Source organism: Cavia porcellus, unplaced genomic scaffold (assembly GCF_034190915.1).
Source record: "Cavia porcellus strain 051 isolate PalLab524CR breed Dunkin Hartley unplaced genomic scaffold, mCavPor4.1 scaffold_1, whole genome shotgun sequence".
NCBI lineage: Eukaryota > Metazoa > Chordata > Mammalia > Rodentia > Caviidae > Cavia > Cavia porcellus.
The window spans coordinates 156,485,822-156,503,311 of NW_026947484.1; the positions used below are offsets into that span (position 1 = coordinate 156,485,822).

The 17,490-nt window shown below is 33.3% G+C and overlaps 1 protein-coding gene across 1 annotated transcript in view; it reads right to left on the reverse strand.

Annotated features, from left to right (window-relative positions):
- Tnni3k (TNNI3 interacting kinase) overlaps window positions 1-17,490 on the reverse strand; it is a 199,814-nt gene that overhangs the window by 153,347 nt on the left and 28,977 nt on the right. Inside the window, 1 exon segment of the mRNA XM_023561266.2 lies at window positions 13,273-13,406. Coding sequence (XP_023417034.2) covers window positions 13,273-13,406 — 134 coding nt within the window.

Below are 17,490 nucleotides of genomic sequence, written 5' to 3' on the forward strand. Positions count from 1 at the left end.
CTGCCTTGCAAGCAGGCAGTTGTGAGTTCCATCCCCGGTACTGATAAAAAAAATACATATATTCCCAAATAACAGACTATGGAGGCTTAAAACACAGTGGCAACTTCTTTGATGCTTACTCATTAAGAAGTAGAGTTAATGAAAATGGGTGAGCTTATGATGGTTTTAGCTAACAGAATTCAGCGGAAGTGATGCTATATGACTTTCAAAGCTAGGTCATAAGATTCCATGCAGCTTCTAACTTATTTATTAAAACACAAACTCTTGTGGCACCAAGGCATATTACAAGAGATATGACAATCCCAATATGCTAGGAGCAAACCCAAGACAAAGTGAATTTAAGTAATTGTCTTAGTTACTTTATGCTCGTCGCTGAGACAAAATACCTGAAGCCCAAAGTTGGGAAAGGAAAGGTTTATTTCTTACAGTTTTTGGAGGTTTCAGTCCACACTCAGTTGGCTCCAAGACAGGCAGGCATGACTGGGCTACAGTTCATGGCGGCCACCAGCAGCAAACTCAAACCAGCAAAGAGAAAAACATACCTTCTTCCTGCCATTACATCACATCCTGGCTCCACCCCTATGTGGGTGGACCACTGACACCATCAATCCAAGCACTATACAATGAACCATCACAAATGAACAATGCAAACTCATGAGGCCTGGGGGACACAAACATAAACCATGACAGTAATATACTGAAAATGATAACTTTTCCACCATGTTCATTGCAAAATTATTCACGATCTGTAATATACTGAAATGATGTAAGTATTCACCCACAGATGAACAGATATAAAAAAATATGATTGATACACACAGTGGAGGCTAAGAAGTACAAGATTAAGGTGCTGGCAAGGTCTGGGTTTGGTGAAAGTCTTTTTCATGGTTTTATCAAATGACAAATAAAAGGGGGACAGGGGTGGGGACAGAGACAGAGCCAGCAACAGACAGAGACAGACAGAGAGCCACCTCCTATCTCTTCTGAAAGGGATCAAATCTCACAATGAGTATAGAGTTAGCTCCTAGATATCCAGTCTCTAAACACTGCCATATCGGAGATTAGGGGTTCAAGTGCTGCTAGGGAACATAGCATTCATTCCACAGCACACTAGCTACACTTGAGCTTAACCTGCACATTCGGAGAGAATGAAAAGGCTCTACCAACTGGACCAGTGCAGTGTCCGTGATCTGAGAAATTTCTATTGGACAGTATTGACCAACAATGAAATAGAGAGAACATACAGAAAAGATACTGGTACCACAGTATTCTAGCGGTTTTGTAATTCAAGTGTTGAGAGAAGAAGGAAAAGATCAGAAGACAATATTTGCGTTGACAGTCTCTCAGCATTCTTACAAACTGATGAAACACAGCAAGACACATTCAGCTAATGTTAACAATTTGAAGTATCCCAAACAAAGAAAATCTTCTGTAGGAACAACAAAATAAAACTGACAAAACCAACAAAAGTTTTAAAGATACATTTTGTTAAAGATACATTATCATCAAAGGATGAATAAAATTAATGATTTATTGAGTGACATAAACAACAGAATCTACAAGAAAATAAAATAGTGTCTGAAAACATAACAAAACTCCTGTCCAACTAGCACTGAATAACCAGTAAAAATGCTCTTCAAAATTAGTGAAAAATATTTTTTTCCAATGTGCAAGAAGAAAGAATGTATCTCCAACAGATATGGACTAAAAGTAATATTGATGAATATATCAAAGAAAATTCTTCACATAAAAGTAAAATGATTCCAGAGATTCACAGATATACAGGATAAAATAAATAGTTAAGAAAAAGATAACTGTATATTTGAAGTTAAATAAATATTCATTGCCTCAAAAATAATAATGACTTGTAGCTTTTTTATAAAAAGATTTTGTAATAATATATCAATAATTAAATTATGACAAAATTAAAAATGAGAGACTTAGTAAAATGTGCAAAAGTTCTTTTAGTGTTGGGAAAGTAGCAGATTTAATTATATTTTAATAATTTATGTGAGATTTTTAATGAACAAAGAATGTAAATTTAAGGAATCACTCAGGAGATAATAAAATTATTCCAATCAGAAGATGAAAAAAAGAAACTACATGAAACAAAAAATCAAATTATAAGGCATTATATTTAAATGTAAATATATCCATTAAATCAAGTATAAACAGATTAAGTATTATTAATCTGCATGAAAATTAAAATGAGCTACTGTTTACAAAAGATATACTTTATAAAAATACTCAAATTTTAGGAATAAAAGGTTCTACAGAAAAGAAAGCAAATACTACAAAATGAAGATTAGTATAGTGACCCGGGTATCATTAAAGCAAGGAGGATCACTAACGATAGAGGAATGTGCATTTTTAAAATTTATTCCATGTAAAAGATAAAGCAATTCTAAGCAACATTACCTCACTAAATAGTCTCAAAATATGTAAGTAATTATTGACAAAAATAAAAACACGTTTATCAGTAGGTAGGCTAGAATGCTTAAGCTGTATTACTGTTCTATTAACTGACAGAACAAATATTCAAAAGAGTAAGCTTAGTGACAATCTAAAAAATGTGATTGACAAAAATTACCTAATTGAAAACAAGAGCAACTAAAGAATGCACACACGTTTCAAGGTGAAGAGAACATTTGCCCAAACTGACCATATGCTAAGACATAAGGCAAGCCTCAGTGCAATTCAAAAGGTTGCCATACATAAACGGTAATTTCTGATCACACTGGTATTATGCTAGAAATCAATATAGAAAAAATTCCGGGAAACTTCCCAAACGTTTGAAAACCAGGGTGTAAAAAAGTAAGTGATTCCTGAGACAAAGAAGAAATCATGATGAAAAGTAGAAAATACTGTGAAGTGAAAGACTGGATATTTATGAAAAATAGACCATGAACGCTATGTTTGGAGGAAAAACTACAGGATTACATGCAGATTTTTAGAGGAAAACAAGTTGAAAAAGCAACAAGCCACTTACTCATTTCCAAAACTTTGGGGAAAAAATGACAAGTTACATCCTCCTCATCTAAAGTAAAAAGTACACAGTAAATAGCAGAAAACAGTGAACTTGAAAACATACATAATACAGAAAAAACACTTTTAAAACTGTAAGTAAAATTCTCATACATCCGCCAAGGGGACTAAGAAAAAATATTGAGAAGGCACAAATAAGCAATATTATAACAAAAAAGAAAACCATACAGAAAAAGGAGCATTCTACAGAACCTGGGGAGAGTAAAGAGATTAAAACTGTAAACAAACTCATTTCATTACGTTTGCAGATTTGGGTGAAATAACAACTGCCTAAAACACGAGTTCGTTTTTTCCTGTTTGTTATGCTCTGAATCCTTCCACCCGGGAAAATTCAGAGGATGAGAATGATGCTGCAAAGCTCAGAGGAGGAGAGATGGAGAGAGTGTGCCCGCCAGCCAGGGATGCCTACGTTCATCCTCCGAACCACTCTCCCCCACATCTACTGAGGAAATAAAAACCACAGTGTAAAGCCTTCCCACAAAGAAAACTTGCATGCTGCATAAATTCATCATTATCACTTAATATTTAGGGAGGAAATAATACCTGTCTGATAAAATTTCTCAGGGAATAGGAAAAAGAAAAGCTTCTACTTTGTTCTAAGAGGTTAGAGTTTCAGTAATGCCAAAACCCATTGAATCTATGTCACTTATTATCACTTTGAGTATCATGCAACTAACCTTTCTGTGACTCAGTTTCCAAATTTATTTAAAATGAAACTAGTAATAATCGAAGCACGTTCCCTTTGTAAATTAAAATAGTTCTCCCAGAACATGAAAAACACCATATAACCACATATTGACTATTATTTCTCCTTAATATATTAAAGCCCTATAATCAACTAATATTAACTAATTCAGTAGAAAAATTCAATTGGAAAACAGAAGACATTTCATGAAAAGAGGAAACTGCAAAAGTGATATGTGGAAAATGTTCAACTACGTAAGCAGTCAGTCACAAACAAATCACAATAAACAATAACAAGTCAAGAATACATATTTGGGGCTGGGGATTTAGCTCAGCCGCATAAGCGCCTGCCTTGCAAGCAGGCAGTCATGAGTTCGATCCCTGGTACCGATAAAAGAGAGAGAGAAAAAAAAAAGAATACATATTTGATTTCAGTGATAATGTACAAGAACAGAAACAACATGTAGTTATACAGAGAAACACATACACTTAGTAGTGGGGAAAGTAAAGGACTTGTAAAGATAAATTAGAGACAAGAGAGAATAACAGAGACATTGAGGCAGATAATTTCTTTAAGTGAAGAAGACAGACATAAACCTAGGTTACATGGAGCTCCTCCATACATTGGAGGCTGGTATGTATCCACCTCAGTTATTTTTTTAGGTTCTCTCTCACATACAGGAATAAAATAAGTGTATCTTCTGTATGTGTGATGCTTTTTCAATTAAATCATCCATAAGAATGTGCTTCACACATGAAAGCTGAGTAAAATATTATTGAATAAGAAAAGGATGGTACAACTGAAGTATTTATTGTCATCCTACTTTTGAGAAAAAGTACATATAAAAAACTAAAAGTATTAAGCAAAATATAAATAGGAGTTGCCCTCAGGTAAAAATAATTGGGTGTCACTTGTAGTCAGTTATTATATCTAAATATTTTAGAAAATTTATTCATTCTGGTAATAAGACAAACTAAAAAAAGAAATAAACTTCAGTGTAACAATAAAGTTTAAATAACATCTGTTTCACAAATTCCTTATAAGTTGCTTTTTTATGTCAAAACAGTGACATATTTTATGACATTGTATCTCATTGTATCTTTGTGTTGTTTAATCAACTTTACAAAAATGAGCATTTAGATTTTTATTTATTTATTTTTCATGATCATCCCCATTAACAAATCTCTTATTTCCATAAAATAAACCACAAGACAGTGTTGCCAGCTAGAAAGAGTTGTAAAAATTTAAGATCTAAATTTCAAAAAGTATTCATCACAATTTTGAGAGCAGTACTTTAAAGGTAAATTCATTATGCATATACCTATACTGCCTTTTGTTCAATTAAAATATTATGCAAATTTAGAGAAATTTAAAGAGAAAAAACTAAAAATAGCAATAAAATAGAGTTTCAGAACAGGCTAGTAGGAAAGTAACAATAACTAACTCTTTGTGTATTGTTATAATAGTTGTTCAGAGTATAAGACATAGGCTTGAAATATTGTCCAAACAATATTAGCACAAACCTTTCTTTTCAATGAACTAAAAGATACTCGCTAATAGATATTAACTATCATGTTTATACATATATATTTTTTCCTTTAATCATTATGAATGCAAAGTGAGACCATGCTCATAAGTGAAATAAATCAGACTGACGTGTGTAAACATCATATTGTCTCAATAGTGTGAGAAGCTGAATGAGTAATAAGGTCCAAAACGTACATTAGGTATTAGAAATACTATCTTGCTTAAATGGTTATGTTTTGATCTACACTGTTTAGTTGTTGTGCCCTCTTTTATCTCAATCTCCATTTTATTATTTACTTTTTTATTTTTATCCTTTTAATTAAAGGAAAAATAAATTTTAAAAAGCAGGATATATTATAGTAACCCACTTTGATTTTCTATTAACTTGATTTGAAGCCCTGTATTGCTCTCACCATCTTGTTTTGACTGATGTACCTCTATTCTGTTTTGCTTGATAGTACCAGGTTTGAAAGTTTAGGCAACAGCTGTGAAGATAGTGGGATTCATTATGACGCCCATTCTGGCTGACTATTATATACTTTTGAAGACCTGTAATGTCTCCAATGTTTTGGTTTTGTTGGTTTCATTCTTTACTGTTTTGTTCAATTTTATTATAACTGATGATATAGGCAATTCTATTTGAGATAGCGGGAGGCATTATGGTAACCACTGTTGATCACCTTGTATTATGTTTTTACATTATCTATTATGTCCACCCTTTTGATTTAACTGACTCTGTTCTGTTATGTCACATTTGGTTTTACTCTCTTCCAAAAAAAAGTAATAAGACCTGTGGGAGCAATAAAACCCAAAATGTGTAATAGTCATTGTACAAAAGAGAGGAAAAGAAAGTGCTCTAAATGATATAACTGCATGTATATTTAAGTGTATAAGATAGACAATGATATTATTGAGTTTTGTTGGATCATTGAACACAACTGTTTGCAGTCTCACTGTTTGAATGTCCACTTTATATGCTTTAATTTTGTAACTTGAACAAATATGTCTAAGATGACAATATGTAATCCATTAGTGATTTCCTACTGTTTTTTTTTCTGTATAACTTGTACTCTTTTTCTGTTTTTTTTCTCTTTTTCTCCTTAAATAAAATTTAAAAAAAAAAGAAAAAAACAAAGAAATAGAGAAGAAACTGTCTCAAAGAGGGAAAACCTATGATGACTTCAGAGAAAAATTTTAAAGGCTCAGTAAACTAATAACCTAAAAAAAATTCCAACTATTCTCTAAGATCCAGTGAAAATTCAGTCTGCATGTCTTGCAAGATGAAATGTAAAACAACAAAAAGAAATGAATTCTTAAAAAGTCCCCTATCTATTCCTGTAACTCCGTGCCTAATGTATTTTGTCACATAGGATAGATACTTATAGATTGTTTAAACTGGCTTGATGTTCAAGAGATTTCTACTTTTCTGGGGATGTATATAAAAATATTAAGCAATTAATTAAAAAATTAAATAGCTACAGAAATCCAGTCTTTTACTATAAATCATTACAGTTTCAGAGCTGTATGACTAGAGTTTGAAGGAACCCTGATAATTACATTTTTTATGGAGTACCCTTTCTTAGCCAAGTGATGATCCCTTTGGAATAGTATATCTAAATCCTTTTGCTTGCTGTTGACATGCAACTTTTGAATTCTGTTTGGTAACCTGTTAGAGTAAAAGACATAAATTCAAGTTGGAGAGAGAGCAGATTGAGAGTAATTCTCTAAATATGAGGTAGAGGCAGGTATAAATAATCTGAAGATCTTTATTTATCTTGACAGTTCACAAATGGATCACAAACTATCAATGCTGAGCTCTCTGTGATAGCACAGGGCTGAGAGTCCCTAACTGATTTTATGCCAGAGTGCACAATTCTCATGTTAAATTGGAGACAACATTATTGATTGGAATGGAGATTAGAGAAGTTCAGTCAAGTCACAGGGAGATACATGCGGACCTGAAAGACTGGTGATGTCTCCCGTGGGTGTGCTGGACCTCTTATTTTGCAGAGGAGGATAAATTTATACCTTGCTACTTTCTTTTATTAGGGTCAAATGTTATTGTTAAACAAAGTCCTCCTTTATATTTCAAACCTGTTGAACATATAGAAATGAGGAATGGCAAATAAGCAGGTTTTCAACATAAAAGTCTAAAGATAAACTTGGTCACCATTTTTAAATATTTTTACTTTTATCAAAGCAGCAGATAGCCATACTTGGAACAGTTTAAAATGGCTCTACAAGGTTGATTGTGAAAAGTAATTTTCTAGTTTACTTTTTCTTATATTCCTTTATCCAAAGATTACGTTTGCTGCTTTTGGGCCATTTTTATTAAATTAACAAAATAAATTATTTCAATTCATATTCTTTTTTTCTATTCAAATACAACATATAGAGAGGATGGAAAGGCAATCATACTTACTCCCTTATCCTAAACACATCTGTCTTTTGCCATTCTCTTATATGTGATTTTATTTTGATCTATATTTAAAAAAAAAACTTTTCCATTTTTACAAGATATGATTGACAAATAAAAATTACCCATATATATGTATATGTTTTGTGTACAACATGTCACATAGACACAAATTGTTAAATTATTACCACAGTCAATATAATTTTCAGACTCATCATCTGGTATATTTTACCTTTTTTTGGTACTTGGAATCAAACTCAGGACCTTGCACTTACCAGGCAGTTGCTGCACCACTGAGCTGTATTCCAGACCCTTATATATTTAACTTTTTATGGTGAGAATATTTAAGGTTTACTCTTTTAGCAAATTTCACCTAAGTAACATAGTATTTTATGCATAAATTTCTCCATAAATTTCATCATACATAATTGAAATTTTTTATCCTTTTACCCAAATTCCCCATTTTTCTACTCTAAACCTCTGCTAACCACCATTCTATTCTTTGTTTCTATGTTTTCAACTCTTTTTAAATCCCATATATGGGTGATATCACACAATATTTATGTTTGTGAATCGTGTTGATTTTATTCAGTGTAGTAAGTACCAGGTGCATTTGTGCCATTGTAAGTCACAGGATATTTTTTCATCATCAAACTCAATTTTTAATGTACTTGTTAAAATAACAGTGGTCAACAGTTACTGCATAGGTGATCTGTGTCAGACATTGCATTGCTTTACATAGATTAGTTCATTTGTTCTTCACTGAGTTCCTGTCAGTCAGGTAGCTGGACTAGGAAGTCAGAGAGGACACATTATATCATTGTGAACATTAAGAGACACAAGAGACTGTGACACAAGAGACTGTGGTCACTTGGTTGGTAGACAATGAAGCTTGAACTTTATTCGAGGTTGTTCCAAAGTCCAGGCATGACATCAAGCATATTGCTAAATGAATAAGCAAAGCTAGAATTATGTTTCCTAGAGTAAGATCATAAAAACTTTGAAAATTAAGAGAAAGGAGTTTGGATGTGGCCATGCAGGGTAATACAGAGAAGCAGTAATTACATCTGTAAAATTTAATTAAAAAAATAAATGTCCTTTCCTTTTGTCCTATGATTGTCTTTTCTCCTCTTACTTTCTAGTACATATTAATTATGAAGATGAGTAGATTTTGCAAGTTATTCAACTTTTGTCAGGTTATCATGCATATAACCTACTTTAATTATTTCTTCTCCATCCTTGTGCTTGTCCCAATCTCCCCCTTAGTTTTATATTTTACTGTATGTATATAAAATTAATTTCTTTATCCATTAATTAATGGAAATTTGATTACTGATCTGTAATCAGTTTGATTACAGATCTTGGTTGCCGTGAATAATACTGAAATTAACATGGCGGTGCATGGGTTTCTTGGACATACTGATTTCACTTCCTTTGGATATATAATTGCAAGCAGGATTGCTGAGTCAGAAGGAAATCTTATTCTTTAAATTTTGGGGTAGAATTTCATATCATTTTCCATAATGGTTGTGTGAATTTACATTGCAATGAGCAGTGTATAAATTCCACTTTTCTCAACATCTTTGTCACCACTTGTTCACATTTATCTTTTTGGCAATTATCTATTCTAATAAATTTGAGGTGATGTCACCATTTTTGGTTTTGATTTGTTTTTCTTGATTATTAGTGTCATTAAGTATTTTTCTTATACTTATTTTCTATTTATGTATATTTTCGAAGCAATGTATATTTAGGTCCTTTGCTTATTTTTAAATTGGGTTATTTGATGGCTTTTTGTTGAGTTTTTTATGTATTTTGAATATTGACTTCTTGTCAAATATATGGTTTTTCTCACTTGGTAAGCTGTCATTTCATTCTGTTGATTGTTTCCTTTGCTGTGTAGTAGCTTTTTGATTTGATGCAATTCTATTTACTTTTGCTTTTGTTTCTTATAATTTGGGAGTTAAATACAAAGAATCACTGCCCAGAATATTACTAGGAAGGTATTTGCCTATGGTTATTGTAGTAAGTTTACAAATTTAGATATTAACTTTAAGTCTTGAATCCATTTTGAATTATTTCATTTATTGTGAGGTAAGCCTCCAGTTTCACCTTTTTGCATGTAAATATCAACGTTTTCAATATTGTATTAAAGAGACTGTCTTTGTCTCATTGTGTGTTCTTGGAATCTTTGAAAAAAGAAAGCTATCTTGTAAGACTTTCCTTATATTTGTTAAGTTGCTTTTCTGTTGCTGCTTTCAAGTTTCTTTATCTTTATCTTTTATTTTCTTTTTTCTTTTCTTTCTTTCTTTCTTTTTTGAAACAGAGTCACACTATATAGTCCAGACTGGCCTTGAACTTGATTATGTAGCCCAACCTGGCCTCAAACTCATAGCGATACTCTTGGCTCAATCTCCTGAGTGCTGGAATTACAGGCCTGTGCCACAGCATCAAGCTACTTTCAAAATTATTTGCCCTTCACTTTTGAAAATTTGCTTACAATATGACATGGTCAGTATCTCTTCATATGCAACCAACTTAGGGTTCATTAAGCTTTGTGGCTTCTCAGTACATTCTCTTTAGATTTAAAGTTTCCTGTGATTACTCCTTTAAATGATCTTTCCTCCTCCTCCTCTTCCTTCTTCTTTTTTCCTCCTCCTCCTCCTTCTTTCTTTTTTTCATTTTTTGGTTTCTTTTTGAACTTCCACAATGGATACGTTGGTTTCTTGGTGATGCACCAAAGTCCCATGGATTTCCCTACTCCTCCCCACAATTGGCTGGGTAATTTCTAATAAACTTTGAGTTTGACAGTTCTTCCTTCTGTGTTTGACAAAGCCTGCAGTAGAAGCTCTTAGTAAAATTATTTTACTTCAGTCACGGTGTTCTTTACCTCCAGTATTTCTGTCTGGTTCTTGTTTATGGTTTTTGAGCTTTGCTGGATAACTCACTGCAATCATTTATTATTTCCATGAACTTTAAAGTTGTGCATCTGTCTTCTCCTGTAGTTCACTGAGCTCATTTAGGGTAATCACTTTGAATTCTTCATCAGGCAGTTTTTAGGTTTTAATTTCTTCATATTATTAGCTATCAGAGTTCTAGTTTGTTACTTTGAAAGTGTTACGTTTTCCTAATCATTTGTAATCCTTGTGGACTTACATTGGCATCTGTGCATTCAAAAATAGTTCCACTTCTATTCTTTATAAGTTGGCTTTAGCAAGGAAAGTTCTTTACAAGTCAACATGTCTAGAGGTTCTGACAGAGTCGCTGGGTGATTTTAGAGGCACACCTCTTGGCCTACTTCTGAGATCAGTGACTGAATGGACTTGTCCTGATCTCCCCCTTAGTTTTATGTGGCCAGCCTGGTTTCTAGTTCTTGAGACAGGCCTGAATCTTGGTCCATTGGTGTTGGTTTAGGCCTGCAGTCCACATGAGCAAGCTTGGTTTCTAATCTAGAGAGAAGGGTCTAGAACTAGTAGCTGCCAAGGTTGGCTTTGAGGGTTGGACCAGAGCAGCTGGCCTCTCTCTGGGTTTAGCCTAGAAGTCAAATGAGTGAAGGTAGCATGAAACTTGGCCTTACAGCATACATCCTGGAAGTGGAGTGGGACTAGAGTAGCAGTAGGTTTAGAGAAGAGAATTTGTCTGAAACTTCATTCTTTTAGGGCTGGCCTGGTATGAGGGTAGATCTCAAGCCACAAGTCCATAGAGTGGCAGCCTGGTATGGGAAAATGCTGGAACCAGAGCCACAGAATTTAACATTATTCTTGGAGTTACTGGGAAGGCCAGGTGCTGGGACTGTGGAGAATTTGGGGACTCTCTTTATTGTCCTCTTCATCAGGAAGAGTAGCTCTGTGTACACTGCACTAACTGGGCTTACAAAAAGGGTAACTTCCCCTCCCATATAAAACTGCTCTTCTTAATTTCTTCAATGTGATTTTTCTTATTTCTTTTTTTGGTTCAATTATTGTACTCTCTTTTAGAATGCTTAGCTCTAGTGAAGGAGTGTATGTGTATGTGTGCATGTGTGAATAGTTGCCCAAATTATTATTTCTGTGAAAGAACAACACTAAAACTACTATTCTGCCATCTTGAATGCCATTTAATTTTTTATATGGACTGATATTTATTTTTATTTTATAGCTTTTATGAGACTAATTTGTATGGAGCTATTCATGAAAATTGCTTGTGATTCTGTAAGCTATTGTCTTGAAGGTATCATTATAATATCTTCTGCCTTTATGGAAATGAGAAATAATTTCTTCCTCATCCTGTATAATTTCTGAAACAGTCAAATAATCATAGTTTTAGTTACTCAGAAAACATTTATTAAAAATCTAACATGCAAAGACACATTCCTGGAACCCCTTAAAACTATGAAGATTTTTAACATGCAGTTCTTATATTAAAAAAGGTGTAATAAAATGATCAAATAAAGCCATGCTTATAAGCTAAGCAATGTTACACACCAATTGAAAAGTAAAGCTAAAATGTTCTTGTTGTTTAGACAATGGAAACACTTCTGGTAGAGAAACTCAGAAGCTTGATAAAAGTGCCCTTTTAGTTCAGCTTTAAATATAGATGATAGAAACAAGCAAGAAAGAGTCTATACTATGACAAAAACACAGAACGTTTTGATGGGTGGCAGTTCATTTAGAGTGTGCTTTGCAAAATGAAGCTTTTCAGGCTTGCAGCTGCAAATGTAAGAAAACTGCATCATCACTTCTGAGTTCCTTGGTAGGTGAGTTTTAGGCTTATCAAGACTAACAGACTTTTAGGAGTTATTACAATGAAGTACACACAAAATGACTGGTGCACACACCATAAGAGTCAGGGTATTATTCCAGTGAGCTTAGGAGGATATTGACAGTGTAAATGCTAAGAACATTAATATCCTTGATATTTCTGGATAAAAGTTTGACATTTATTATCATTTATCCTACTTAATTTGAAATTTTTCCCAACTCTCCTGGATAGCTCAATGTATACCTTTCACAAAGGAATTATGTGAATAGTTCTCCAATTCCTAGAATTCCTAGATGTGGAGAACCAAAGTGATGATTGGGGAGCTCAGCCTTCAGTAAAGTGAGTTAGTAGCCTATAATCTGCTTTAGTATGCAGAAAAAATTACTGGGTGACAGGGTTAAAGATGCTACAAGGTGTTATGGTGAATTGCTTCTTAGAACAACTGAAAGGCTTTGTTTGATTCCCTTAAAAATTCCTTGACTTATAATAACTATACTGGTCTGATACACAGTTGTACAAAAACAAGAAATAAGAGGCAGACGTGCCAAGGGTCCTTGAGGAATATCCCAGAAGAGATGCTGTGAGGAGGATGAGAAGGCAGCAGCTGCAAGGAGTCACGTAGCTCTAGACTCTGTCTCCCTCAACTCTAACCTCAATAAGTTTCTAAATAGTCTTTGGAGATACATTAAAGGTAGCTATCAATAAGAATAATTCATACAGTGTTCATAGGAAAAGATCAAATGTTAAAAATATTTGATGATTAACTCCCTAAACACTAGACTGAATCATACCTGAGATAAAGTAACTCCCACCTGTCTCTGTTACTACTGTACTTAGTGGTCAGGCAGGTAACACTGACCTTCTAGCATCTTCCTAATTGAGAGAAAGAACTTTTTGCTCCTGTGAAACCTGAAACTTGGAAGTTCTGCAACTCTGAAGATGCCACTGGAGCAAGCTATAAAAACCTTGAGTCTTAACTCAAATGTCAAGTTCCTGGTAGAAAATATAACAGGAAAACATGAAGTTAAGTGTAGATGTTTGAGAATATAGTTAATTCTTATAAACAGCTATAAATATATAATACACATTATTTCTGCTTAGTCAACACATTGCAAAACGTTATATCTATCTATCTATCTATCTATCTATCTATCTATCTATCTATCATCTATCTGTCTGTCTATTAATGACCCAGGGTATTGGTAACAAACTTATTACAGAGATGAGTTGATACACATAGGCAAAGCAACTCGATGCACTCAATGATTAGAAAGGGATGTCTGATTTCAAGTTGATTTGATTAACAATAATCATTGAATATAATTTCTCAGATAATGTTTCTTTCATCATTTTCCAGGGCATCCAGCTGATGAACATCTCATTTGAATTTTTATTAGTACCTAATTTTTTTCTTGCTTGTGTCTTTCTACCTTACCCCATAAACAATACTTAATGTTTTACTATACCCAATACAGTCTATGGCAAAAGTCTTGAGTTAAAAAAAAAAAAAAATGACATTTAAGCTGATGCTTTTACACCACTCCTTAACATTGATTCACGCTTAAAGCATTGCCTCCGAAACTGTAAGATAACTGATTACCAGACACAGTCTTTTACCTTGTCTCAATCTCCAGACCAAGAGCCTAGACACTAAAAGACTGCCTCTCTACCTTTAATCAAAAGTATTCTTCAATATGGGTCACATTCAGTAATGGGGGACACAGAGTTCTTGTTTCTGCTTATTAGAAAACTACTTTTGAAAGCCACAGAACATGCAGTGCTCCTAAATTGCATCTTACTTATTTGAGATTATACAGTAAAAGTATAGCTTCACTAAAAATCAATAGCAAAATGAACCACAGAAATTAGGCTGGTGCAGAGAAATTAAATAACATAATCTTGAATAATCAGTGGGTCACAGAAGGAATCGAGGAAGAAATTAGACAGTTCCCAGAATCAAATGATAATGCCAGTACAACATACCAGAACTTACAAGAGATATAAAAGCATTCCTAAGAGGGAAGTTAGCAGCTATGAACATCCATATCCAAAAAAAAATAGAGGGCGCCCAAATAAATAACATAATGATGCCTCCAAAGGTCCTATAAAAACAAGAAAAATCCAAGTCCAAAGCTAGTATAAGGGTGGAGATAAGAGTGGAGACCAATGAAATTGAGAAAAAAAGACCAATGCAATGAATTAGAGAGATACTTCTTTGAAAGAATAAAAAGAAATCTAGAAAACTTTTCAAGTCTTATGAAAAACAGGAAAGATCCAGATAAATGCAGTTAGAAATGGAAATGGTAAAATCAAAATGGATCTCTGAAATCCAAAAGATTATTGAAAGTATTTGGAAAACCAGTGCTTTGATAAAATGGAGAATTCATAAGCAATGATTAGATTCCTAGACACATATGAATTACAAACACTGAACCAAGATTTAAAAACCCTGTATAATCTAGTAACAGGCAATGAAATTGAGGCAGCAATAACAGAAAACATTTATGAAAAAAATCAAGGTTCCAATGAATTCATCACTGAACTCTACAAGGACTTCTACAAGGGAAAATCTAAAGTTAATACTCCTCAAACTCTTCACTAAAAGTGAAACCAAAGTAGTACTGCCAAAGTTCTTCCTGAAAGTTAGAATTAACCTAATTTCAAAATCAGACAAAAAGATAACAAAAAAAGGGAAGTATAGACCAATCTTTATAGTGAACATAGACACAAAAATCTTCAACTACATACCAGCAAAAGGAAAGCAACAAATCAATACTATACAAATTAAATTCAACTAGATACCAGCAAACGAAAAGCAAAACAGATTATACATTATAATCAAACAGGCTTAACCTCATAAACACATGGATAATGGCATTAGTTAACATGTGAAAATTTAACAGTGTAATATAAGCATAAGCAAGGATACAAATCATATGATCATCTGAACAGATGCTGAAAATGCCTTTGAAAAAAATCCAGGATACATTTATTACAAAAACTCTGAAGAGCAAAGTATAAAAGAACATTATATCAATCCAATGAAATCTATTTATAACAAATCTATTGCCAATCTCAAATTAAATGGGGAAAACAGAAAAAGATATTCACTATCAACACCCTTGTTCCCTACAGTACTTAAAAACATTAGATAGAGCAATTAGGTAAGATTTAAAAAATGTAATATTTACAGGAAAGGAAGAATTCAAATTATCATTAGTTCCAAAAGCCATGATCCTCTACATTGAAGACCCCCCAACTTCCACCAGTGTTGTCCTAGCAGTAATAACAAAGTTTAGCAATGTAGCAAGATACAATATCAAAACAAAATTCATTAGCATTCCTTAGCATGAAAAATATACTCATTGAGAAAGAAATTAGGAAAACAGTACTATTCACAACAGCATCCACAAAAATTAAATACTTCAGTATTAACATAACCAAGGAAGTGAAAGACCTTTATGATGAAAACTGCAGTATTCTGAAAAGGAGATTAAAGAAGACATAAGAAATGTAAATAAACACTTTCATCCTGGATAGACAGAATTTATACAGTAAAAACAGCCATACGTCCAAAGACTGACATACAGATTTAATATAATTCCAACAAAAATATGAATGACACTCCTTACAGAATTTTAGAAAACAACCCTAAAATTCATATGTAACAATAACAGACACAAAATAATAAAAACAGTCCTAGGGCACAAGACCAAAACAGGAAGCATCACAACCCTACATTTCAAGTTATATGACAATTATGGTTGATACATTGTGTCAACTTGAGAAGTTTACAAAGTTAACTGAACAACTGAGCAGGGAGCCAAAATCCTGACATTGCAAACATCCTCATCCTGTGCAAGAGGAGGGCAAGGGAACTTTGTGAGTGCTACATTTGCTGGGGGTGGAGGAAGATGGGGTGGTGGTAGTGATGGTAATGGTGGTGTTGATCTATGTAGAATATAAAGGAGGAAAAGAGGCTTGCTCATTCCCTCTTCTGCTTTTGTTGCTTTTGCTGTCTTCTGCCACCAGGAATTGTTGCCCCTGTGCTGTGCCACCCTGCTTTGGAACCATCTGATTATGAACTGAAACCTCCACAAAACTGTGAGCAAAATAAACCTTTCCTTCCTTAATTTTGGTATTAGGTATTTTGTCTCAATAATGATAGAAAAGTAACCAATATCTAGACTAATATCTAGAACTAATATCTTGAGTGTATTAAAAGAACCAAAACAATTAGACTATACCAAAATAAGAGCTCTAATCAAAGTATAGATCACAGACTAAACAACTGACAATTCTGGCTTTATAAAAATGAAAATGTTTATTAGAATATAAGAAAAGGTAACCAATAATGTGTAATAAATATGGCAAAGCCTAAGTCTGCAATACTCAAAGACTCATTAATTCATAGAATTCATTAAGAAACTTGAACATAAAAATAGTTCATAGGATGAAGGAATACAAAAGATTAATTATAGATCAAATACTTTAAAAAGGCTCAATTTCCCTATATGCAATATTAATTTAAAATGGTAATAAAAACATTTTATGTAAAGGAAAATAGGCATACATACTGTAAAAGTATAAAATCACACTGAGAAAAATATATAGATTCTTTCCTTAATAATTATCAACATGTGAAATCCAGGTAACTGTTTACCCAGTTCCACACAGAAACATGAGCCCTCGTGGGTGTGCAATGGCAGACAGTCCCACTTCTCTCCTGTTTGCATTGAAGCACTCTGTAACCAATGCCATTTAAAAGCCCATTCCCATGCTAGCACCTATAGGCACCTTTCAGTGTTGAGTAACATACCATAGTACAGCCTACTGATTATGATACACATGAGTATGATATTAATTCTTCCTTAATGATTAATGAATATTTTTTCCTGTTCCTTGTGTCCACTTGTGTGTCTTCTTTGGAGTAATGTTAACTTACTCCTTAGGCAATTTTTAAATGTTGATGTTCTACTTATTGCAGCTTCATAGCATTTTCTTCATATATGAAACTTTATACTTCAGAAAGAAGATAACATGCATACAGTGCCTACTACGTATCAGATACAAGGCA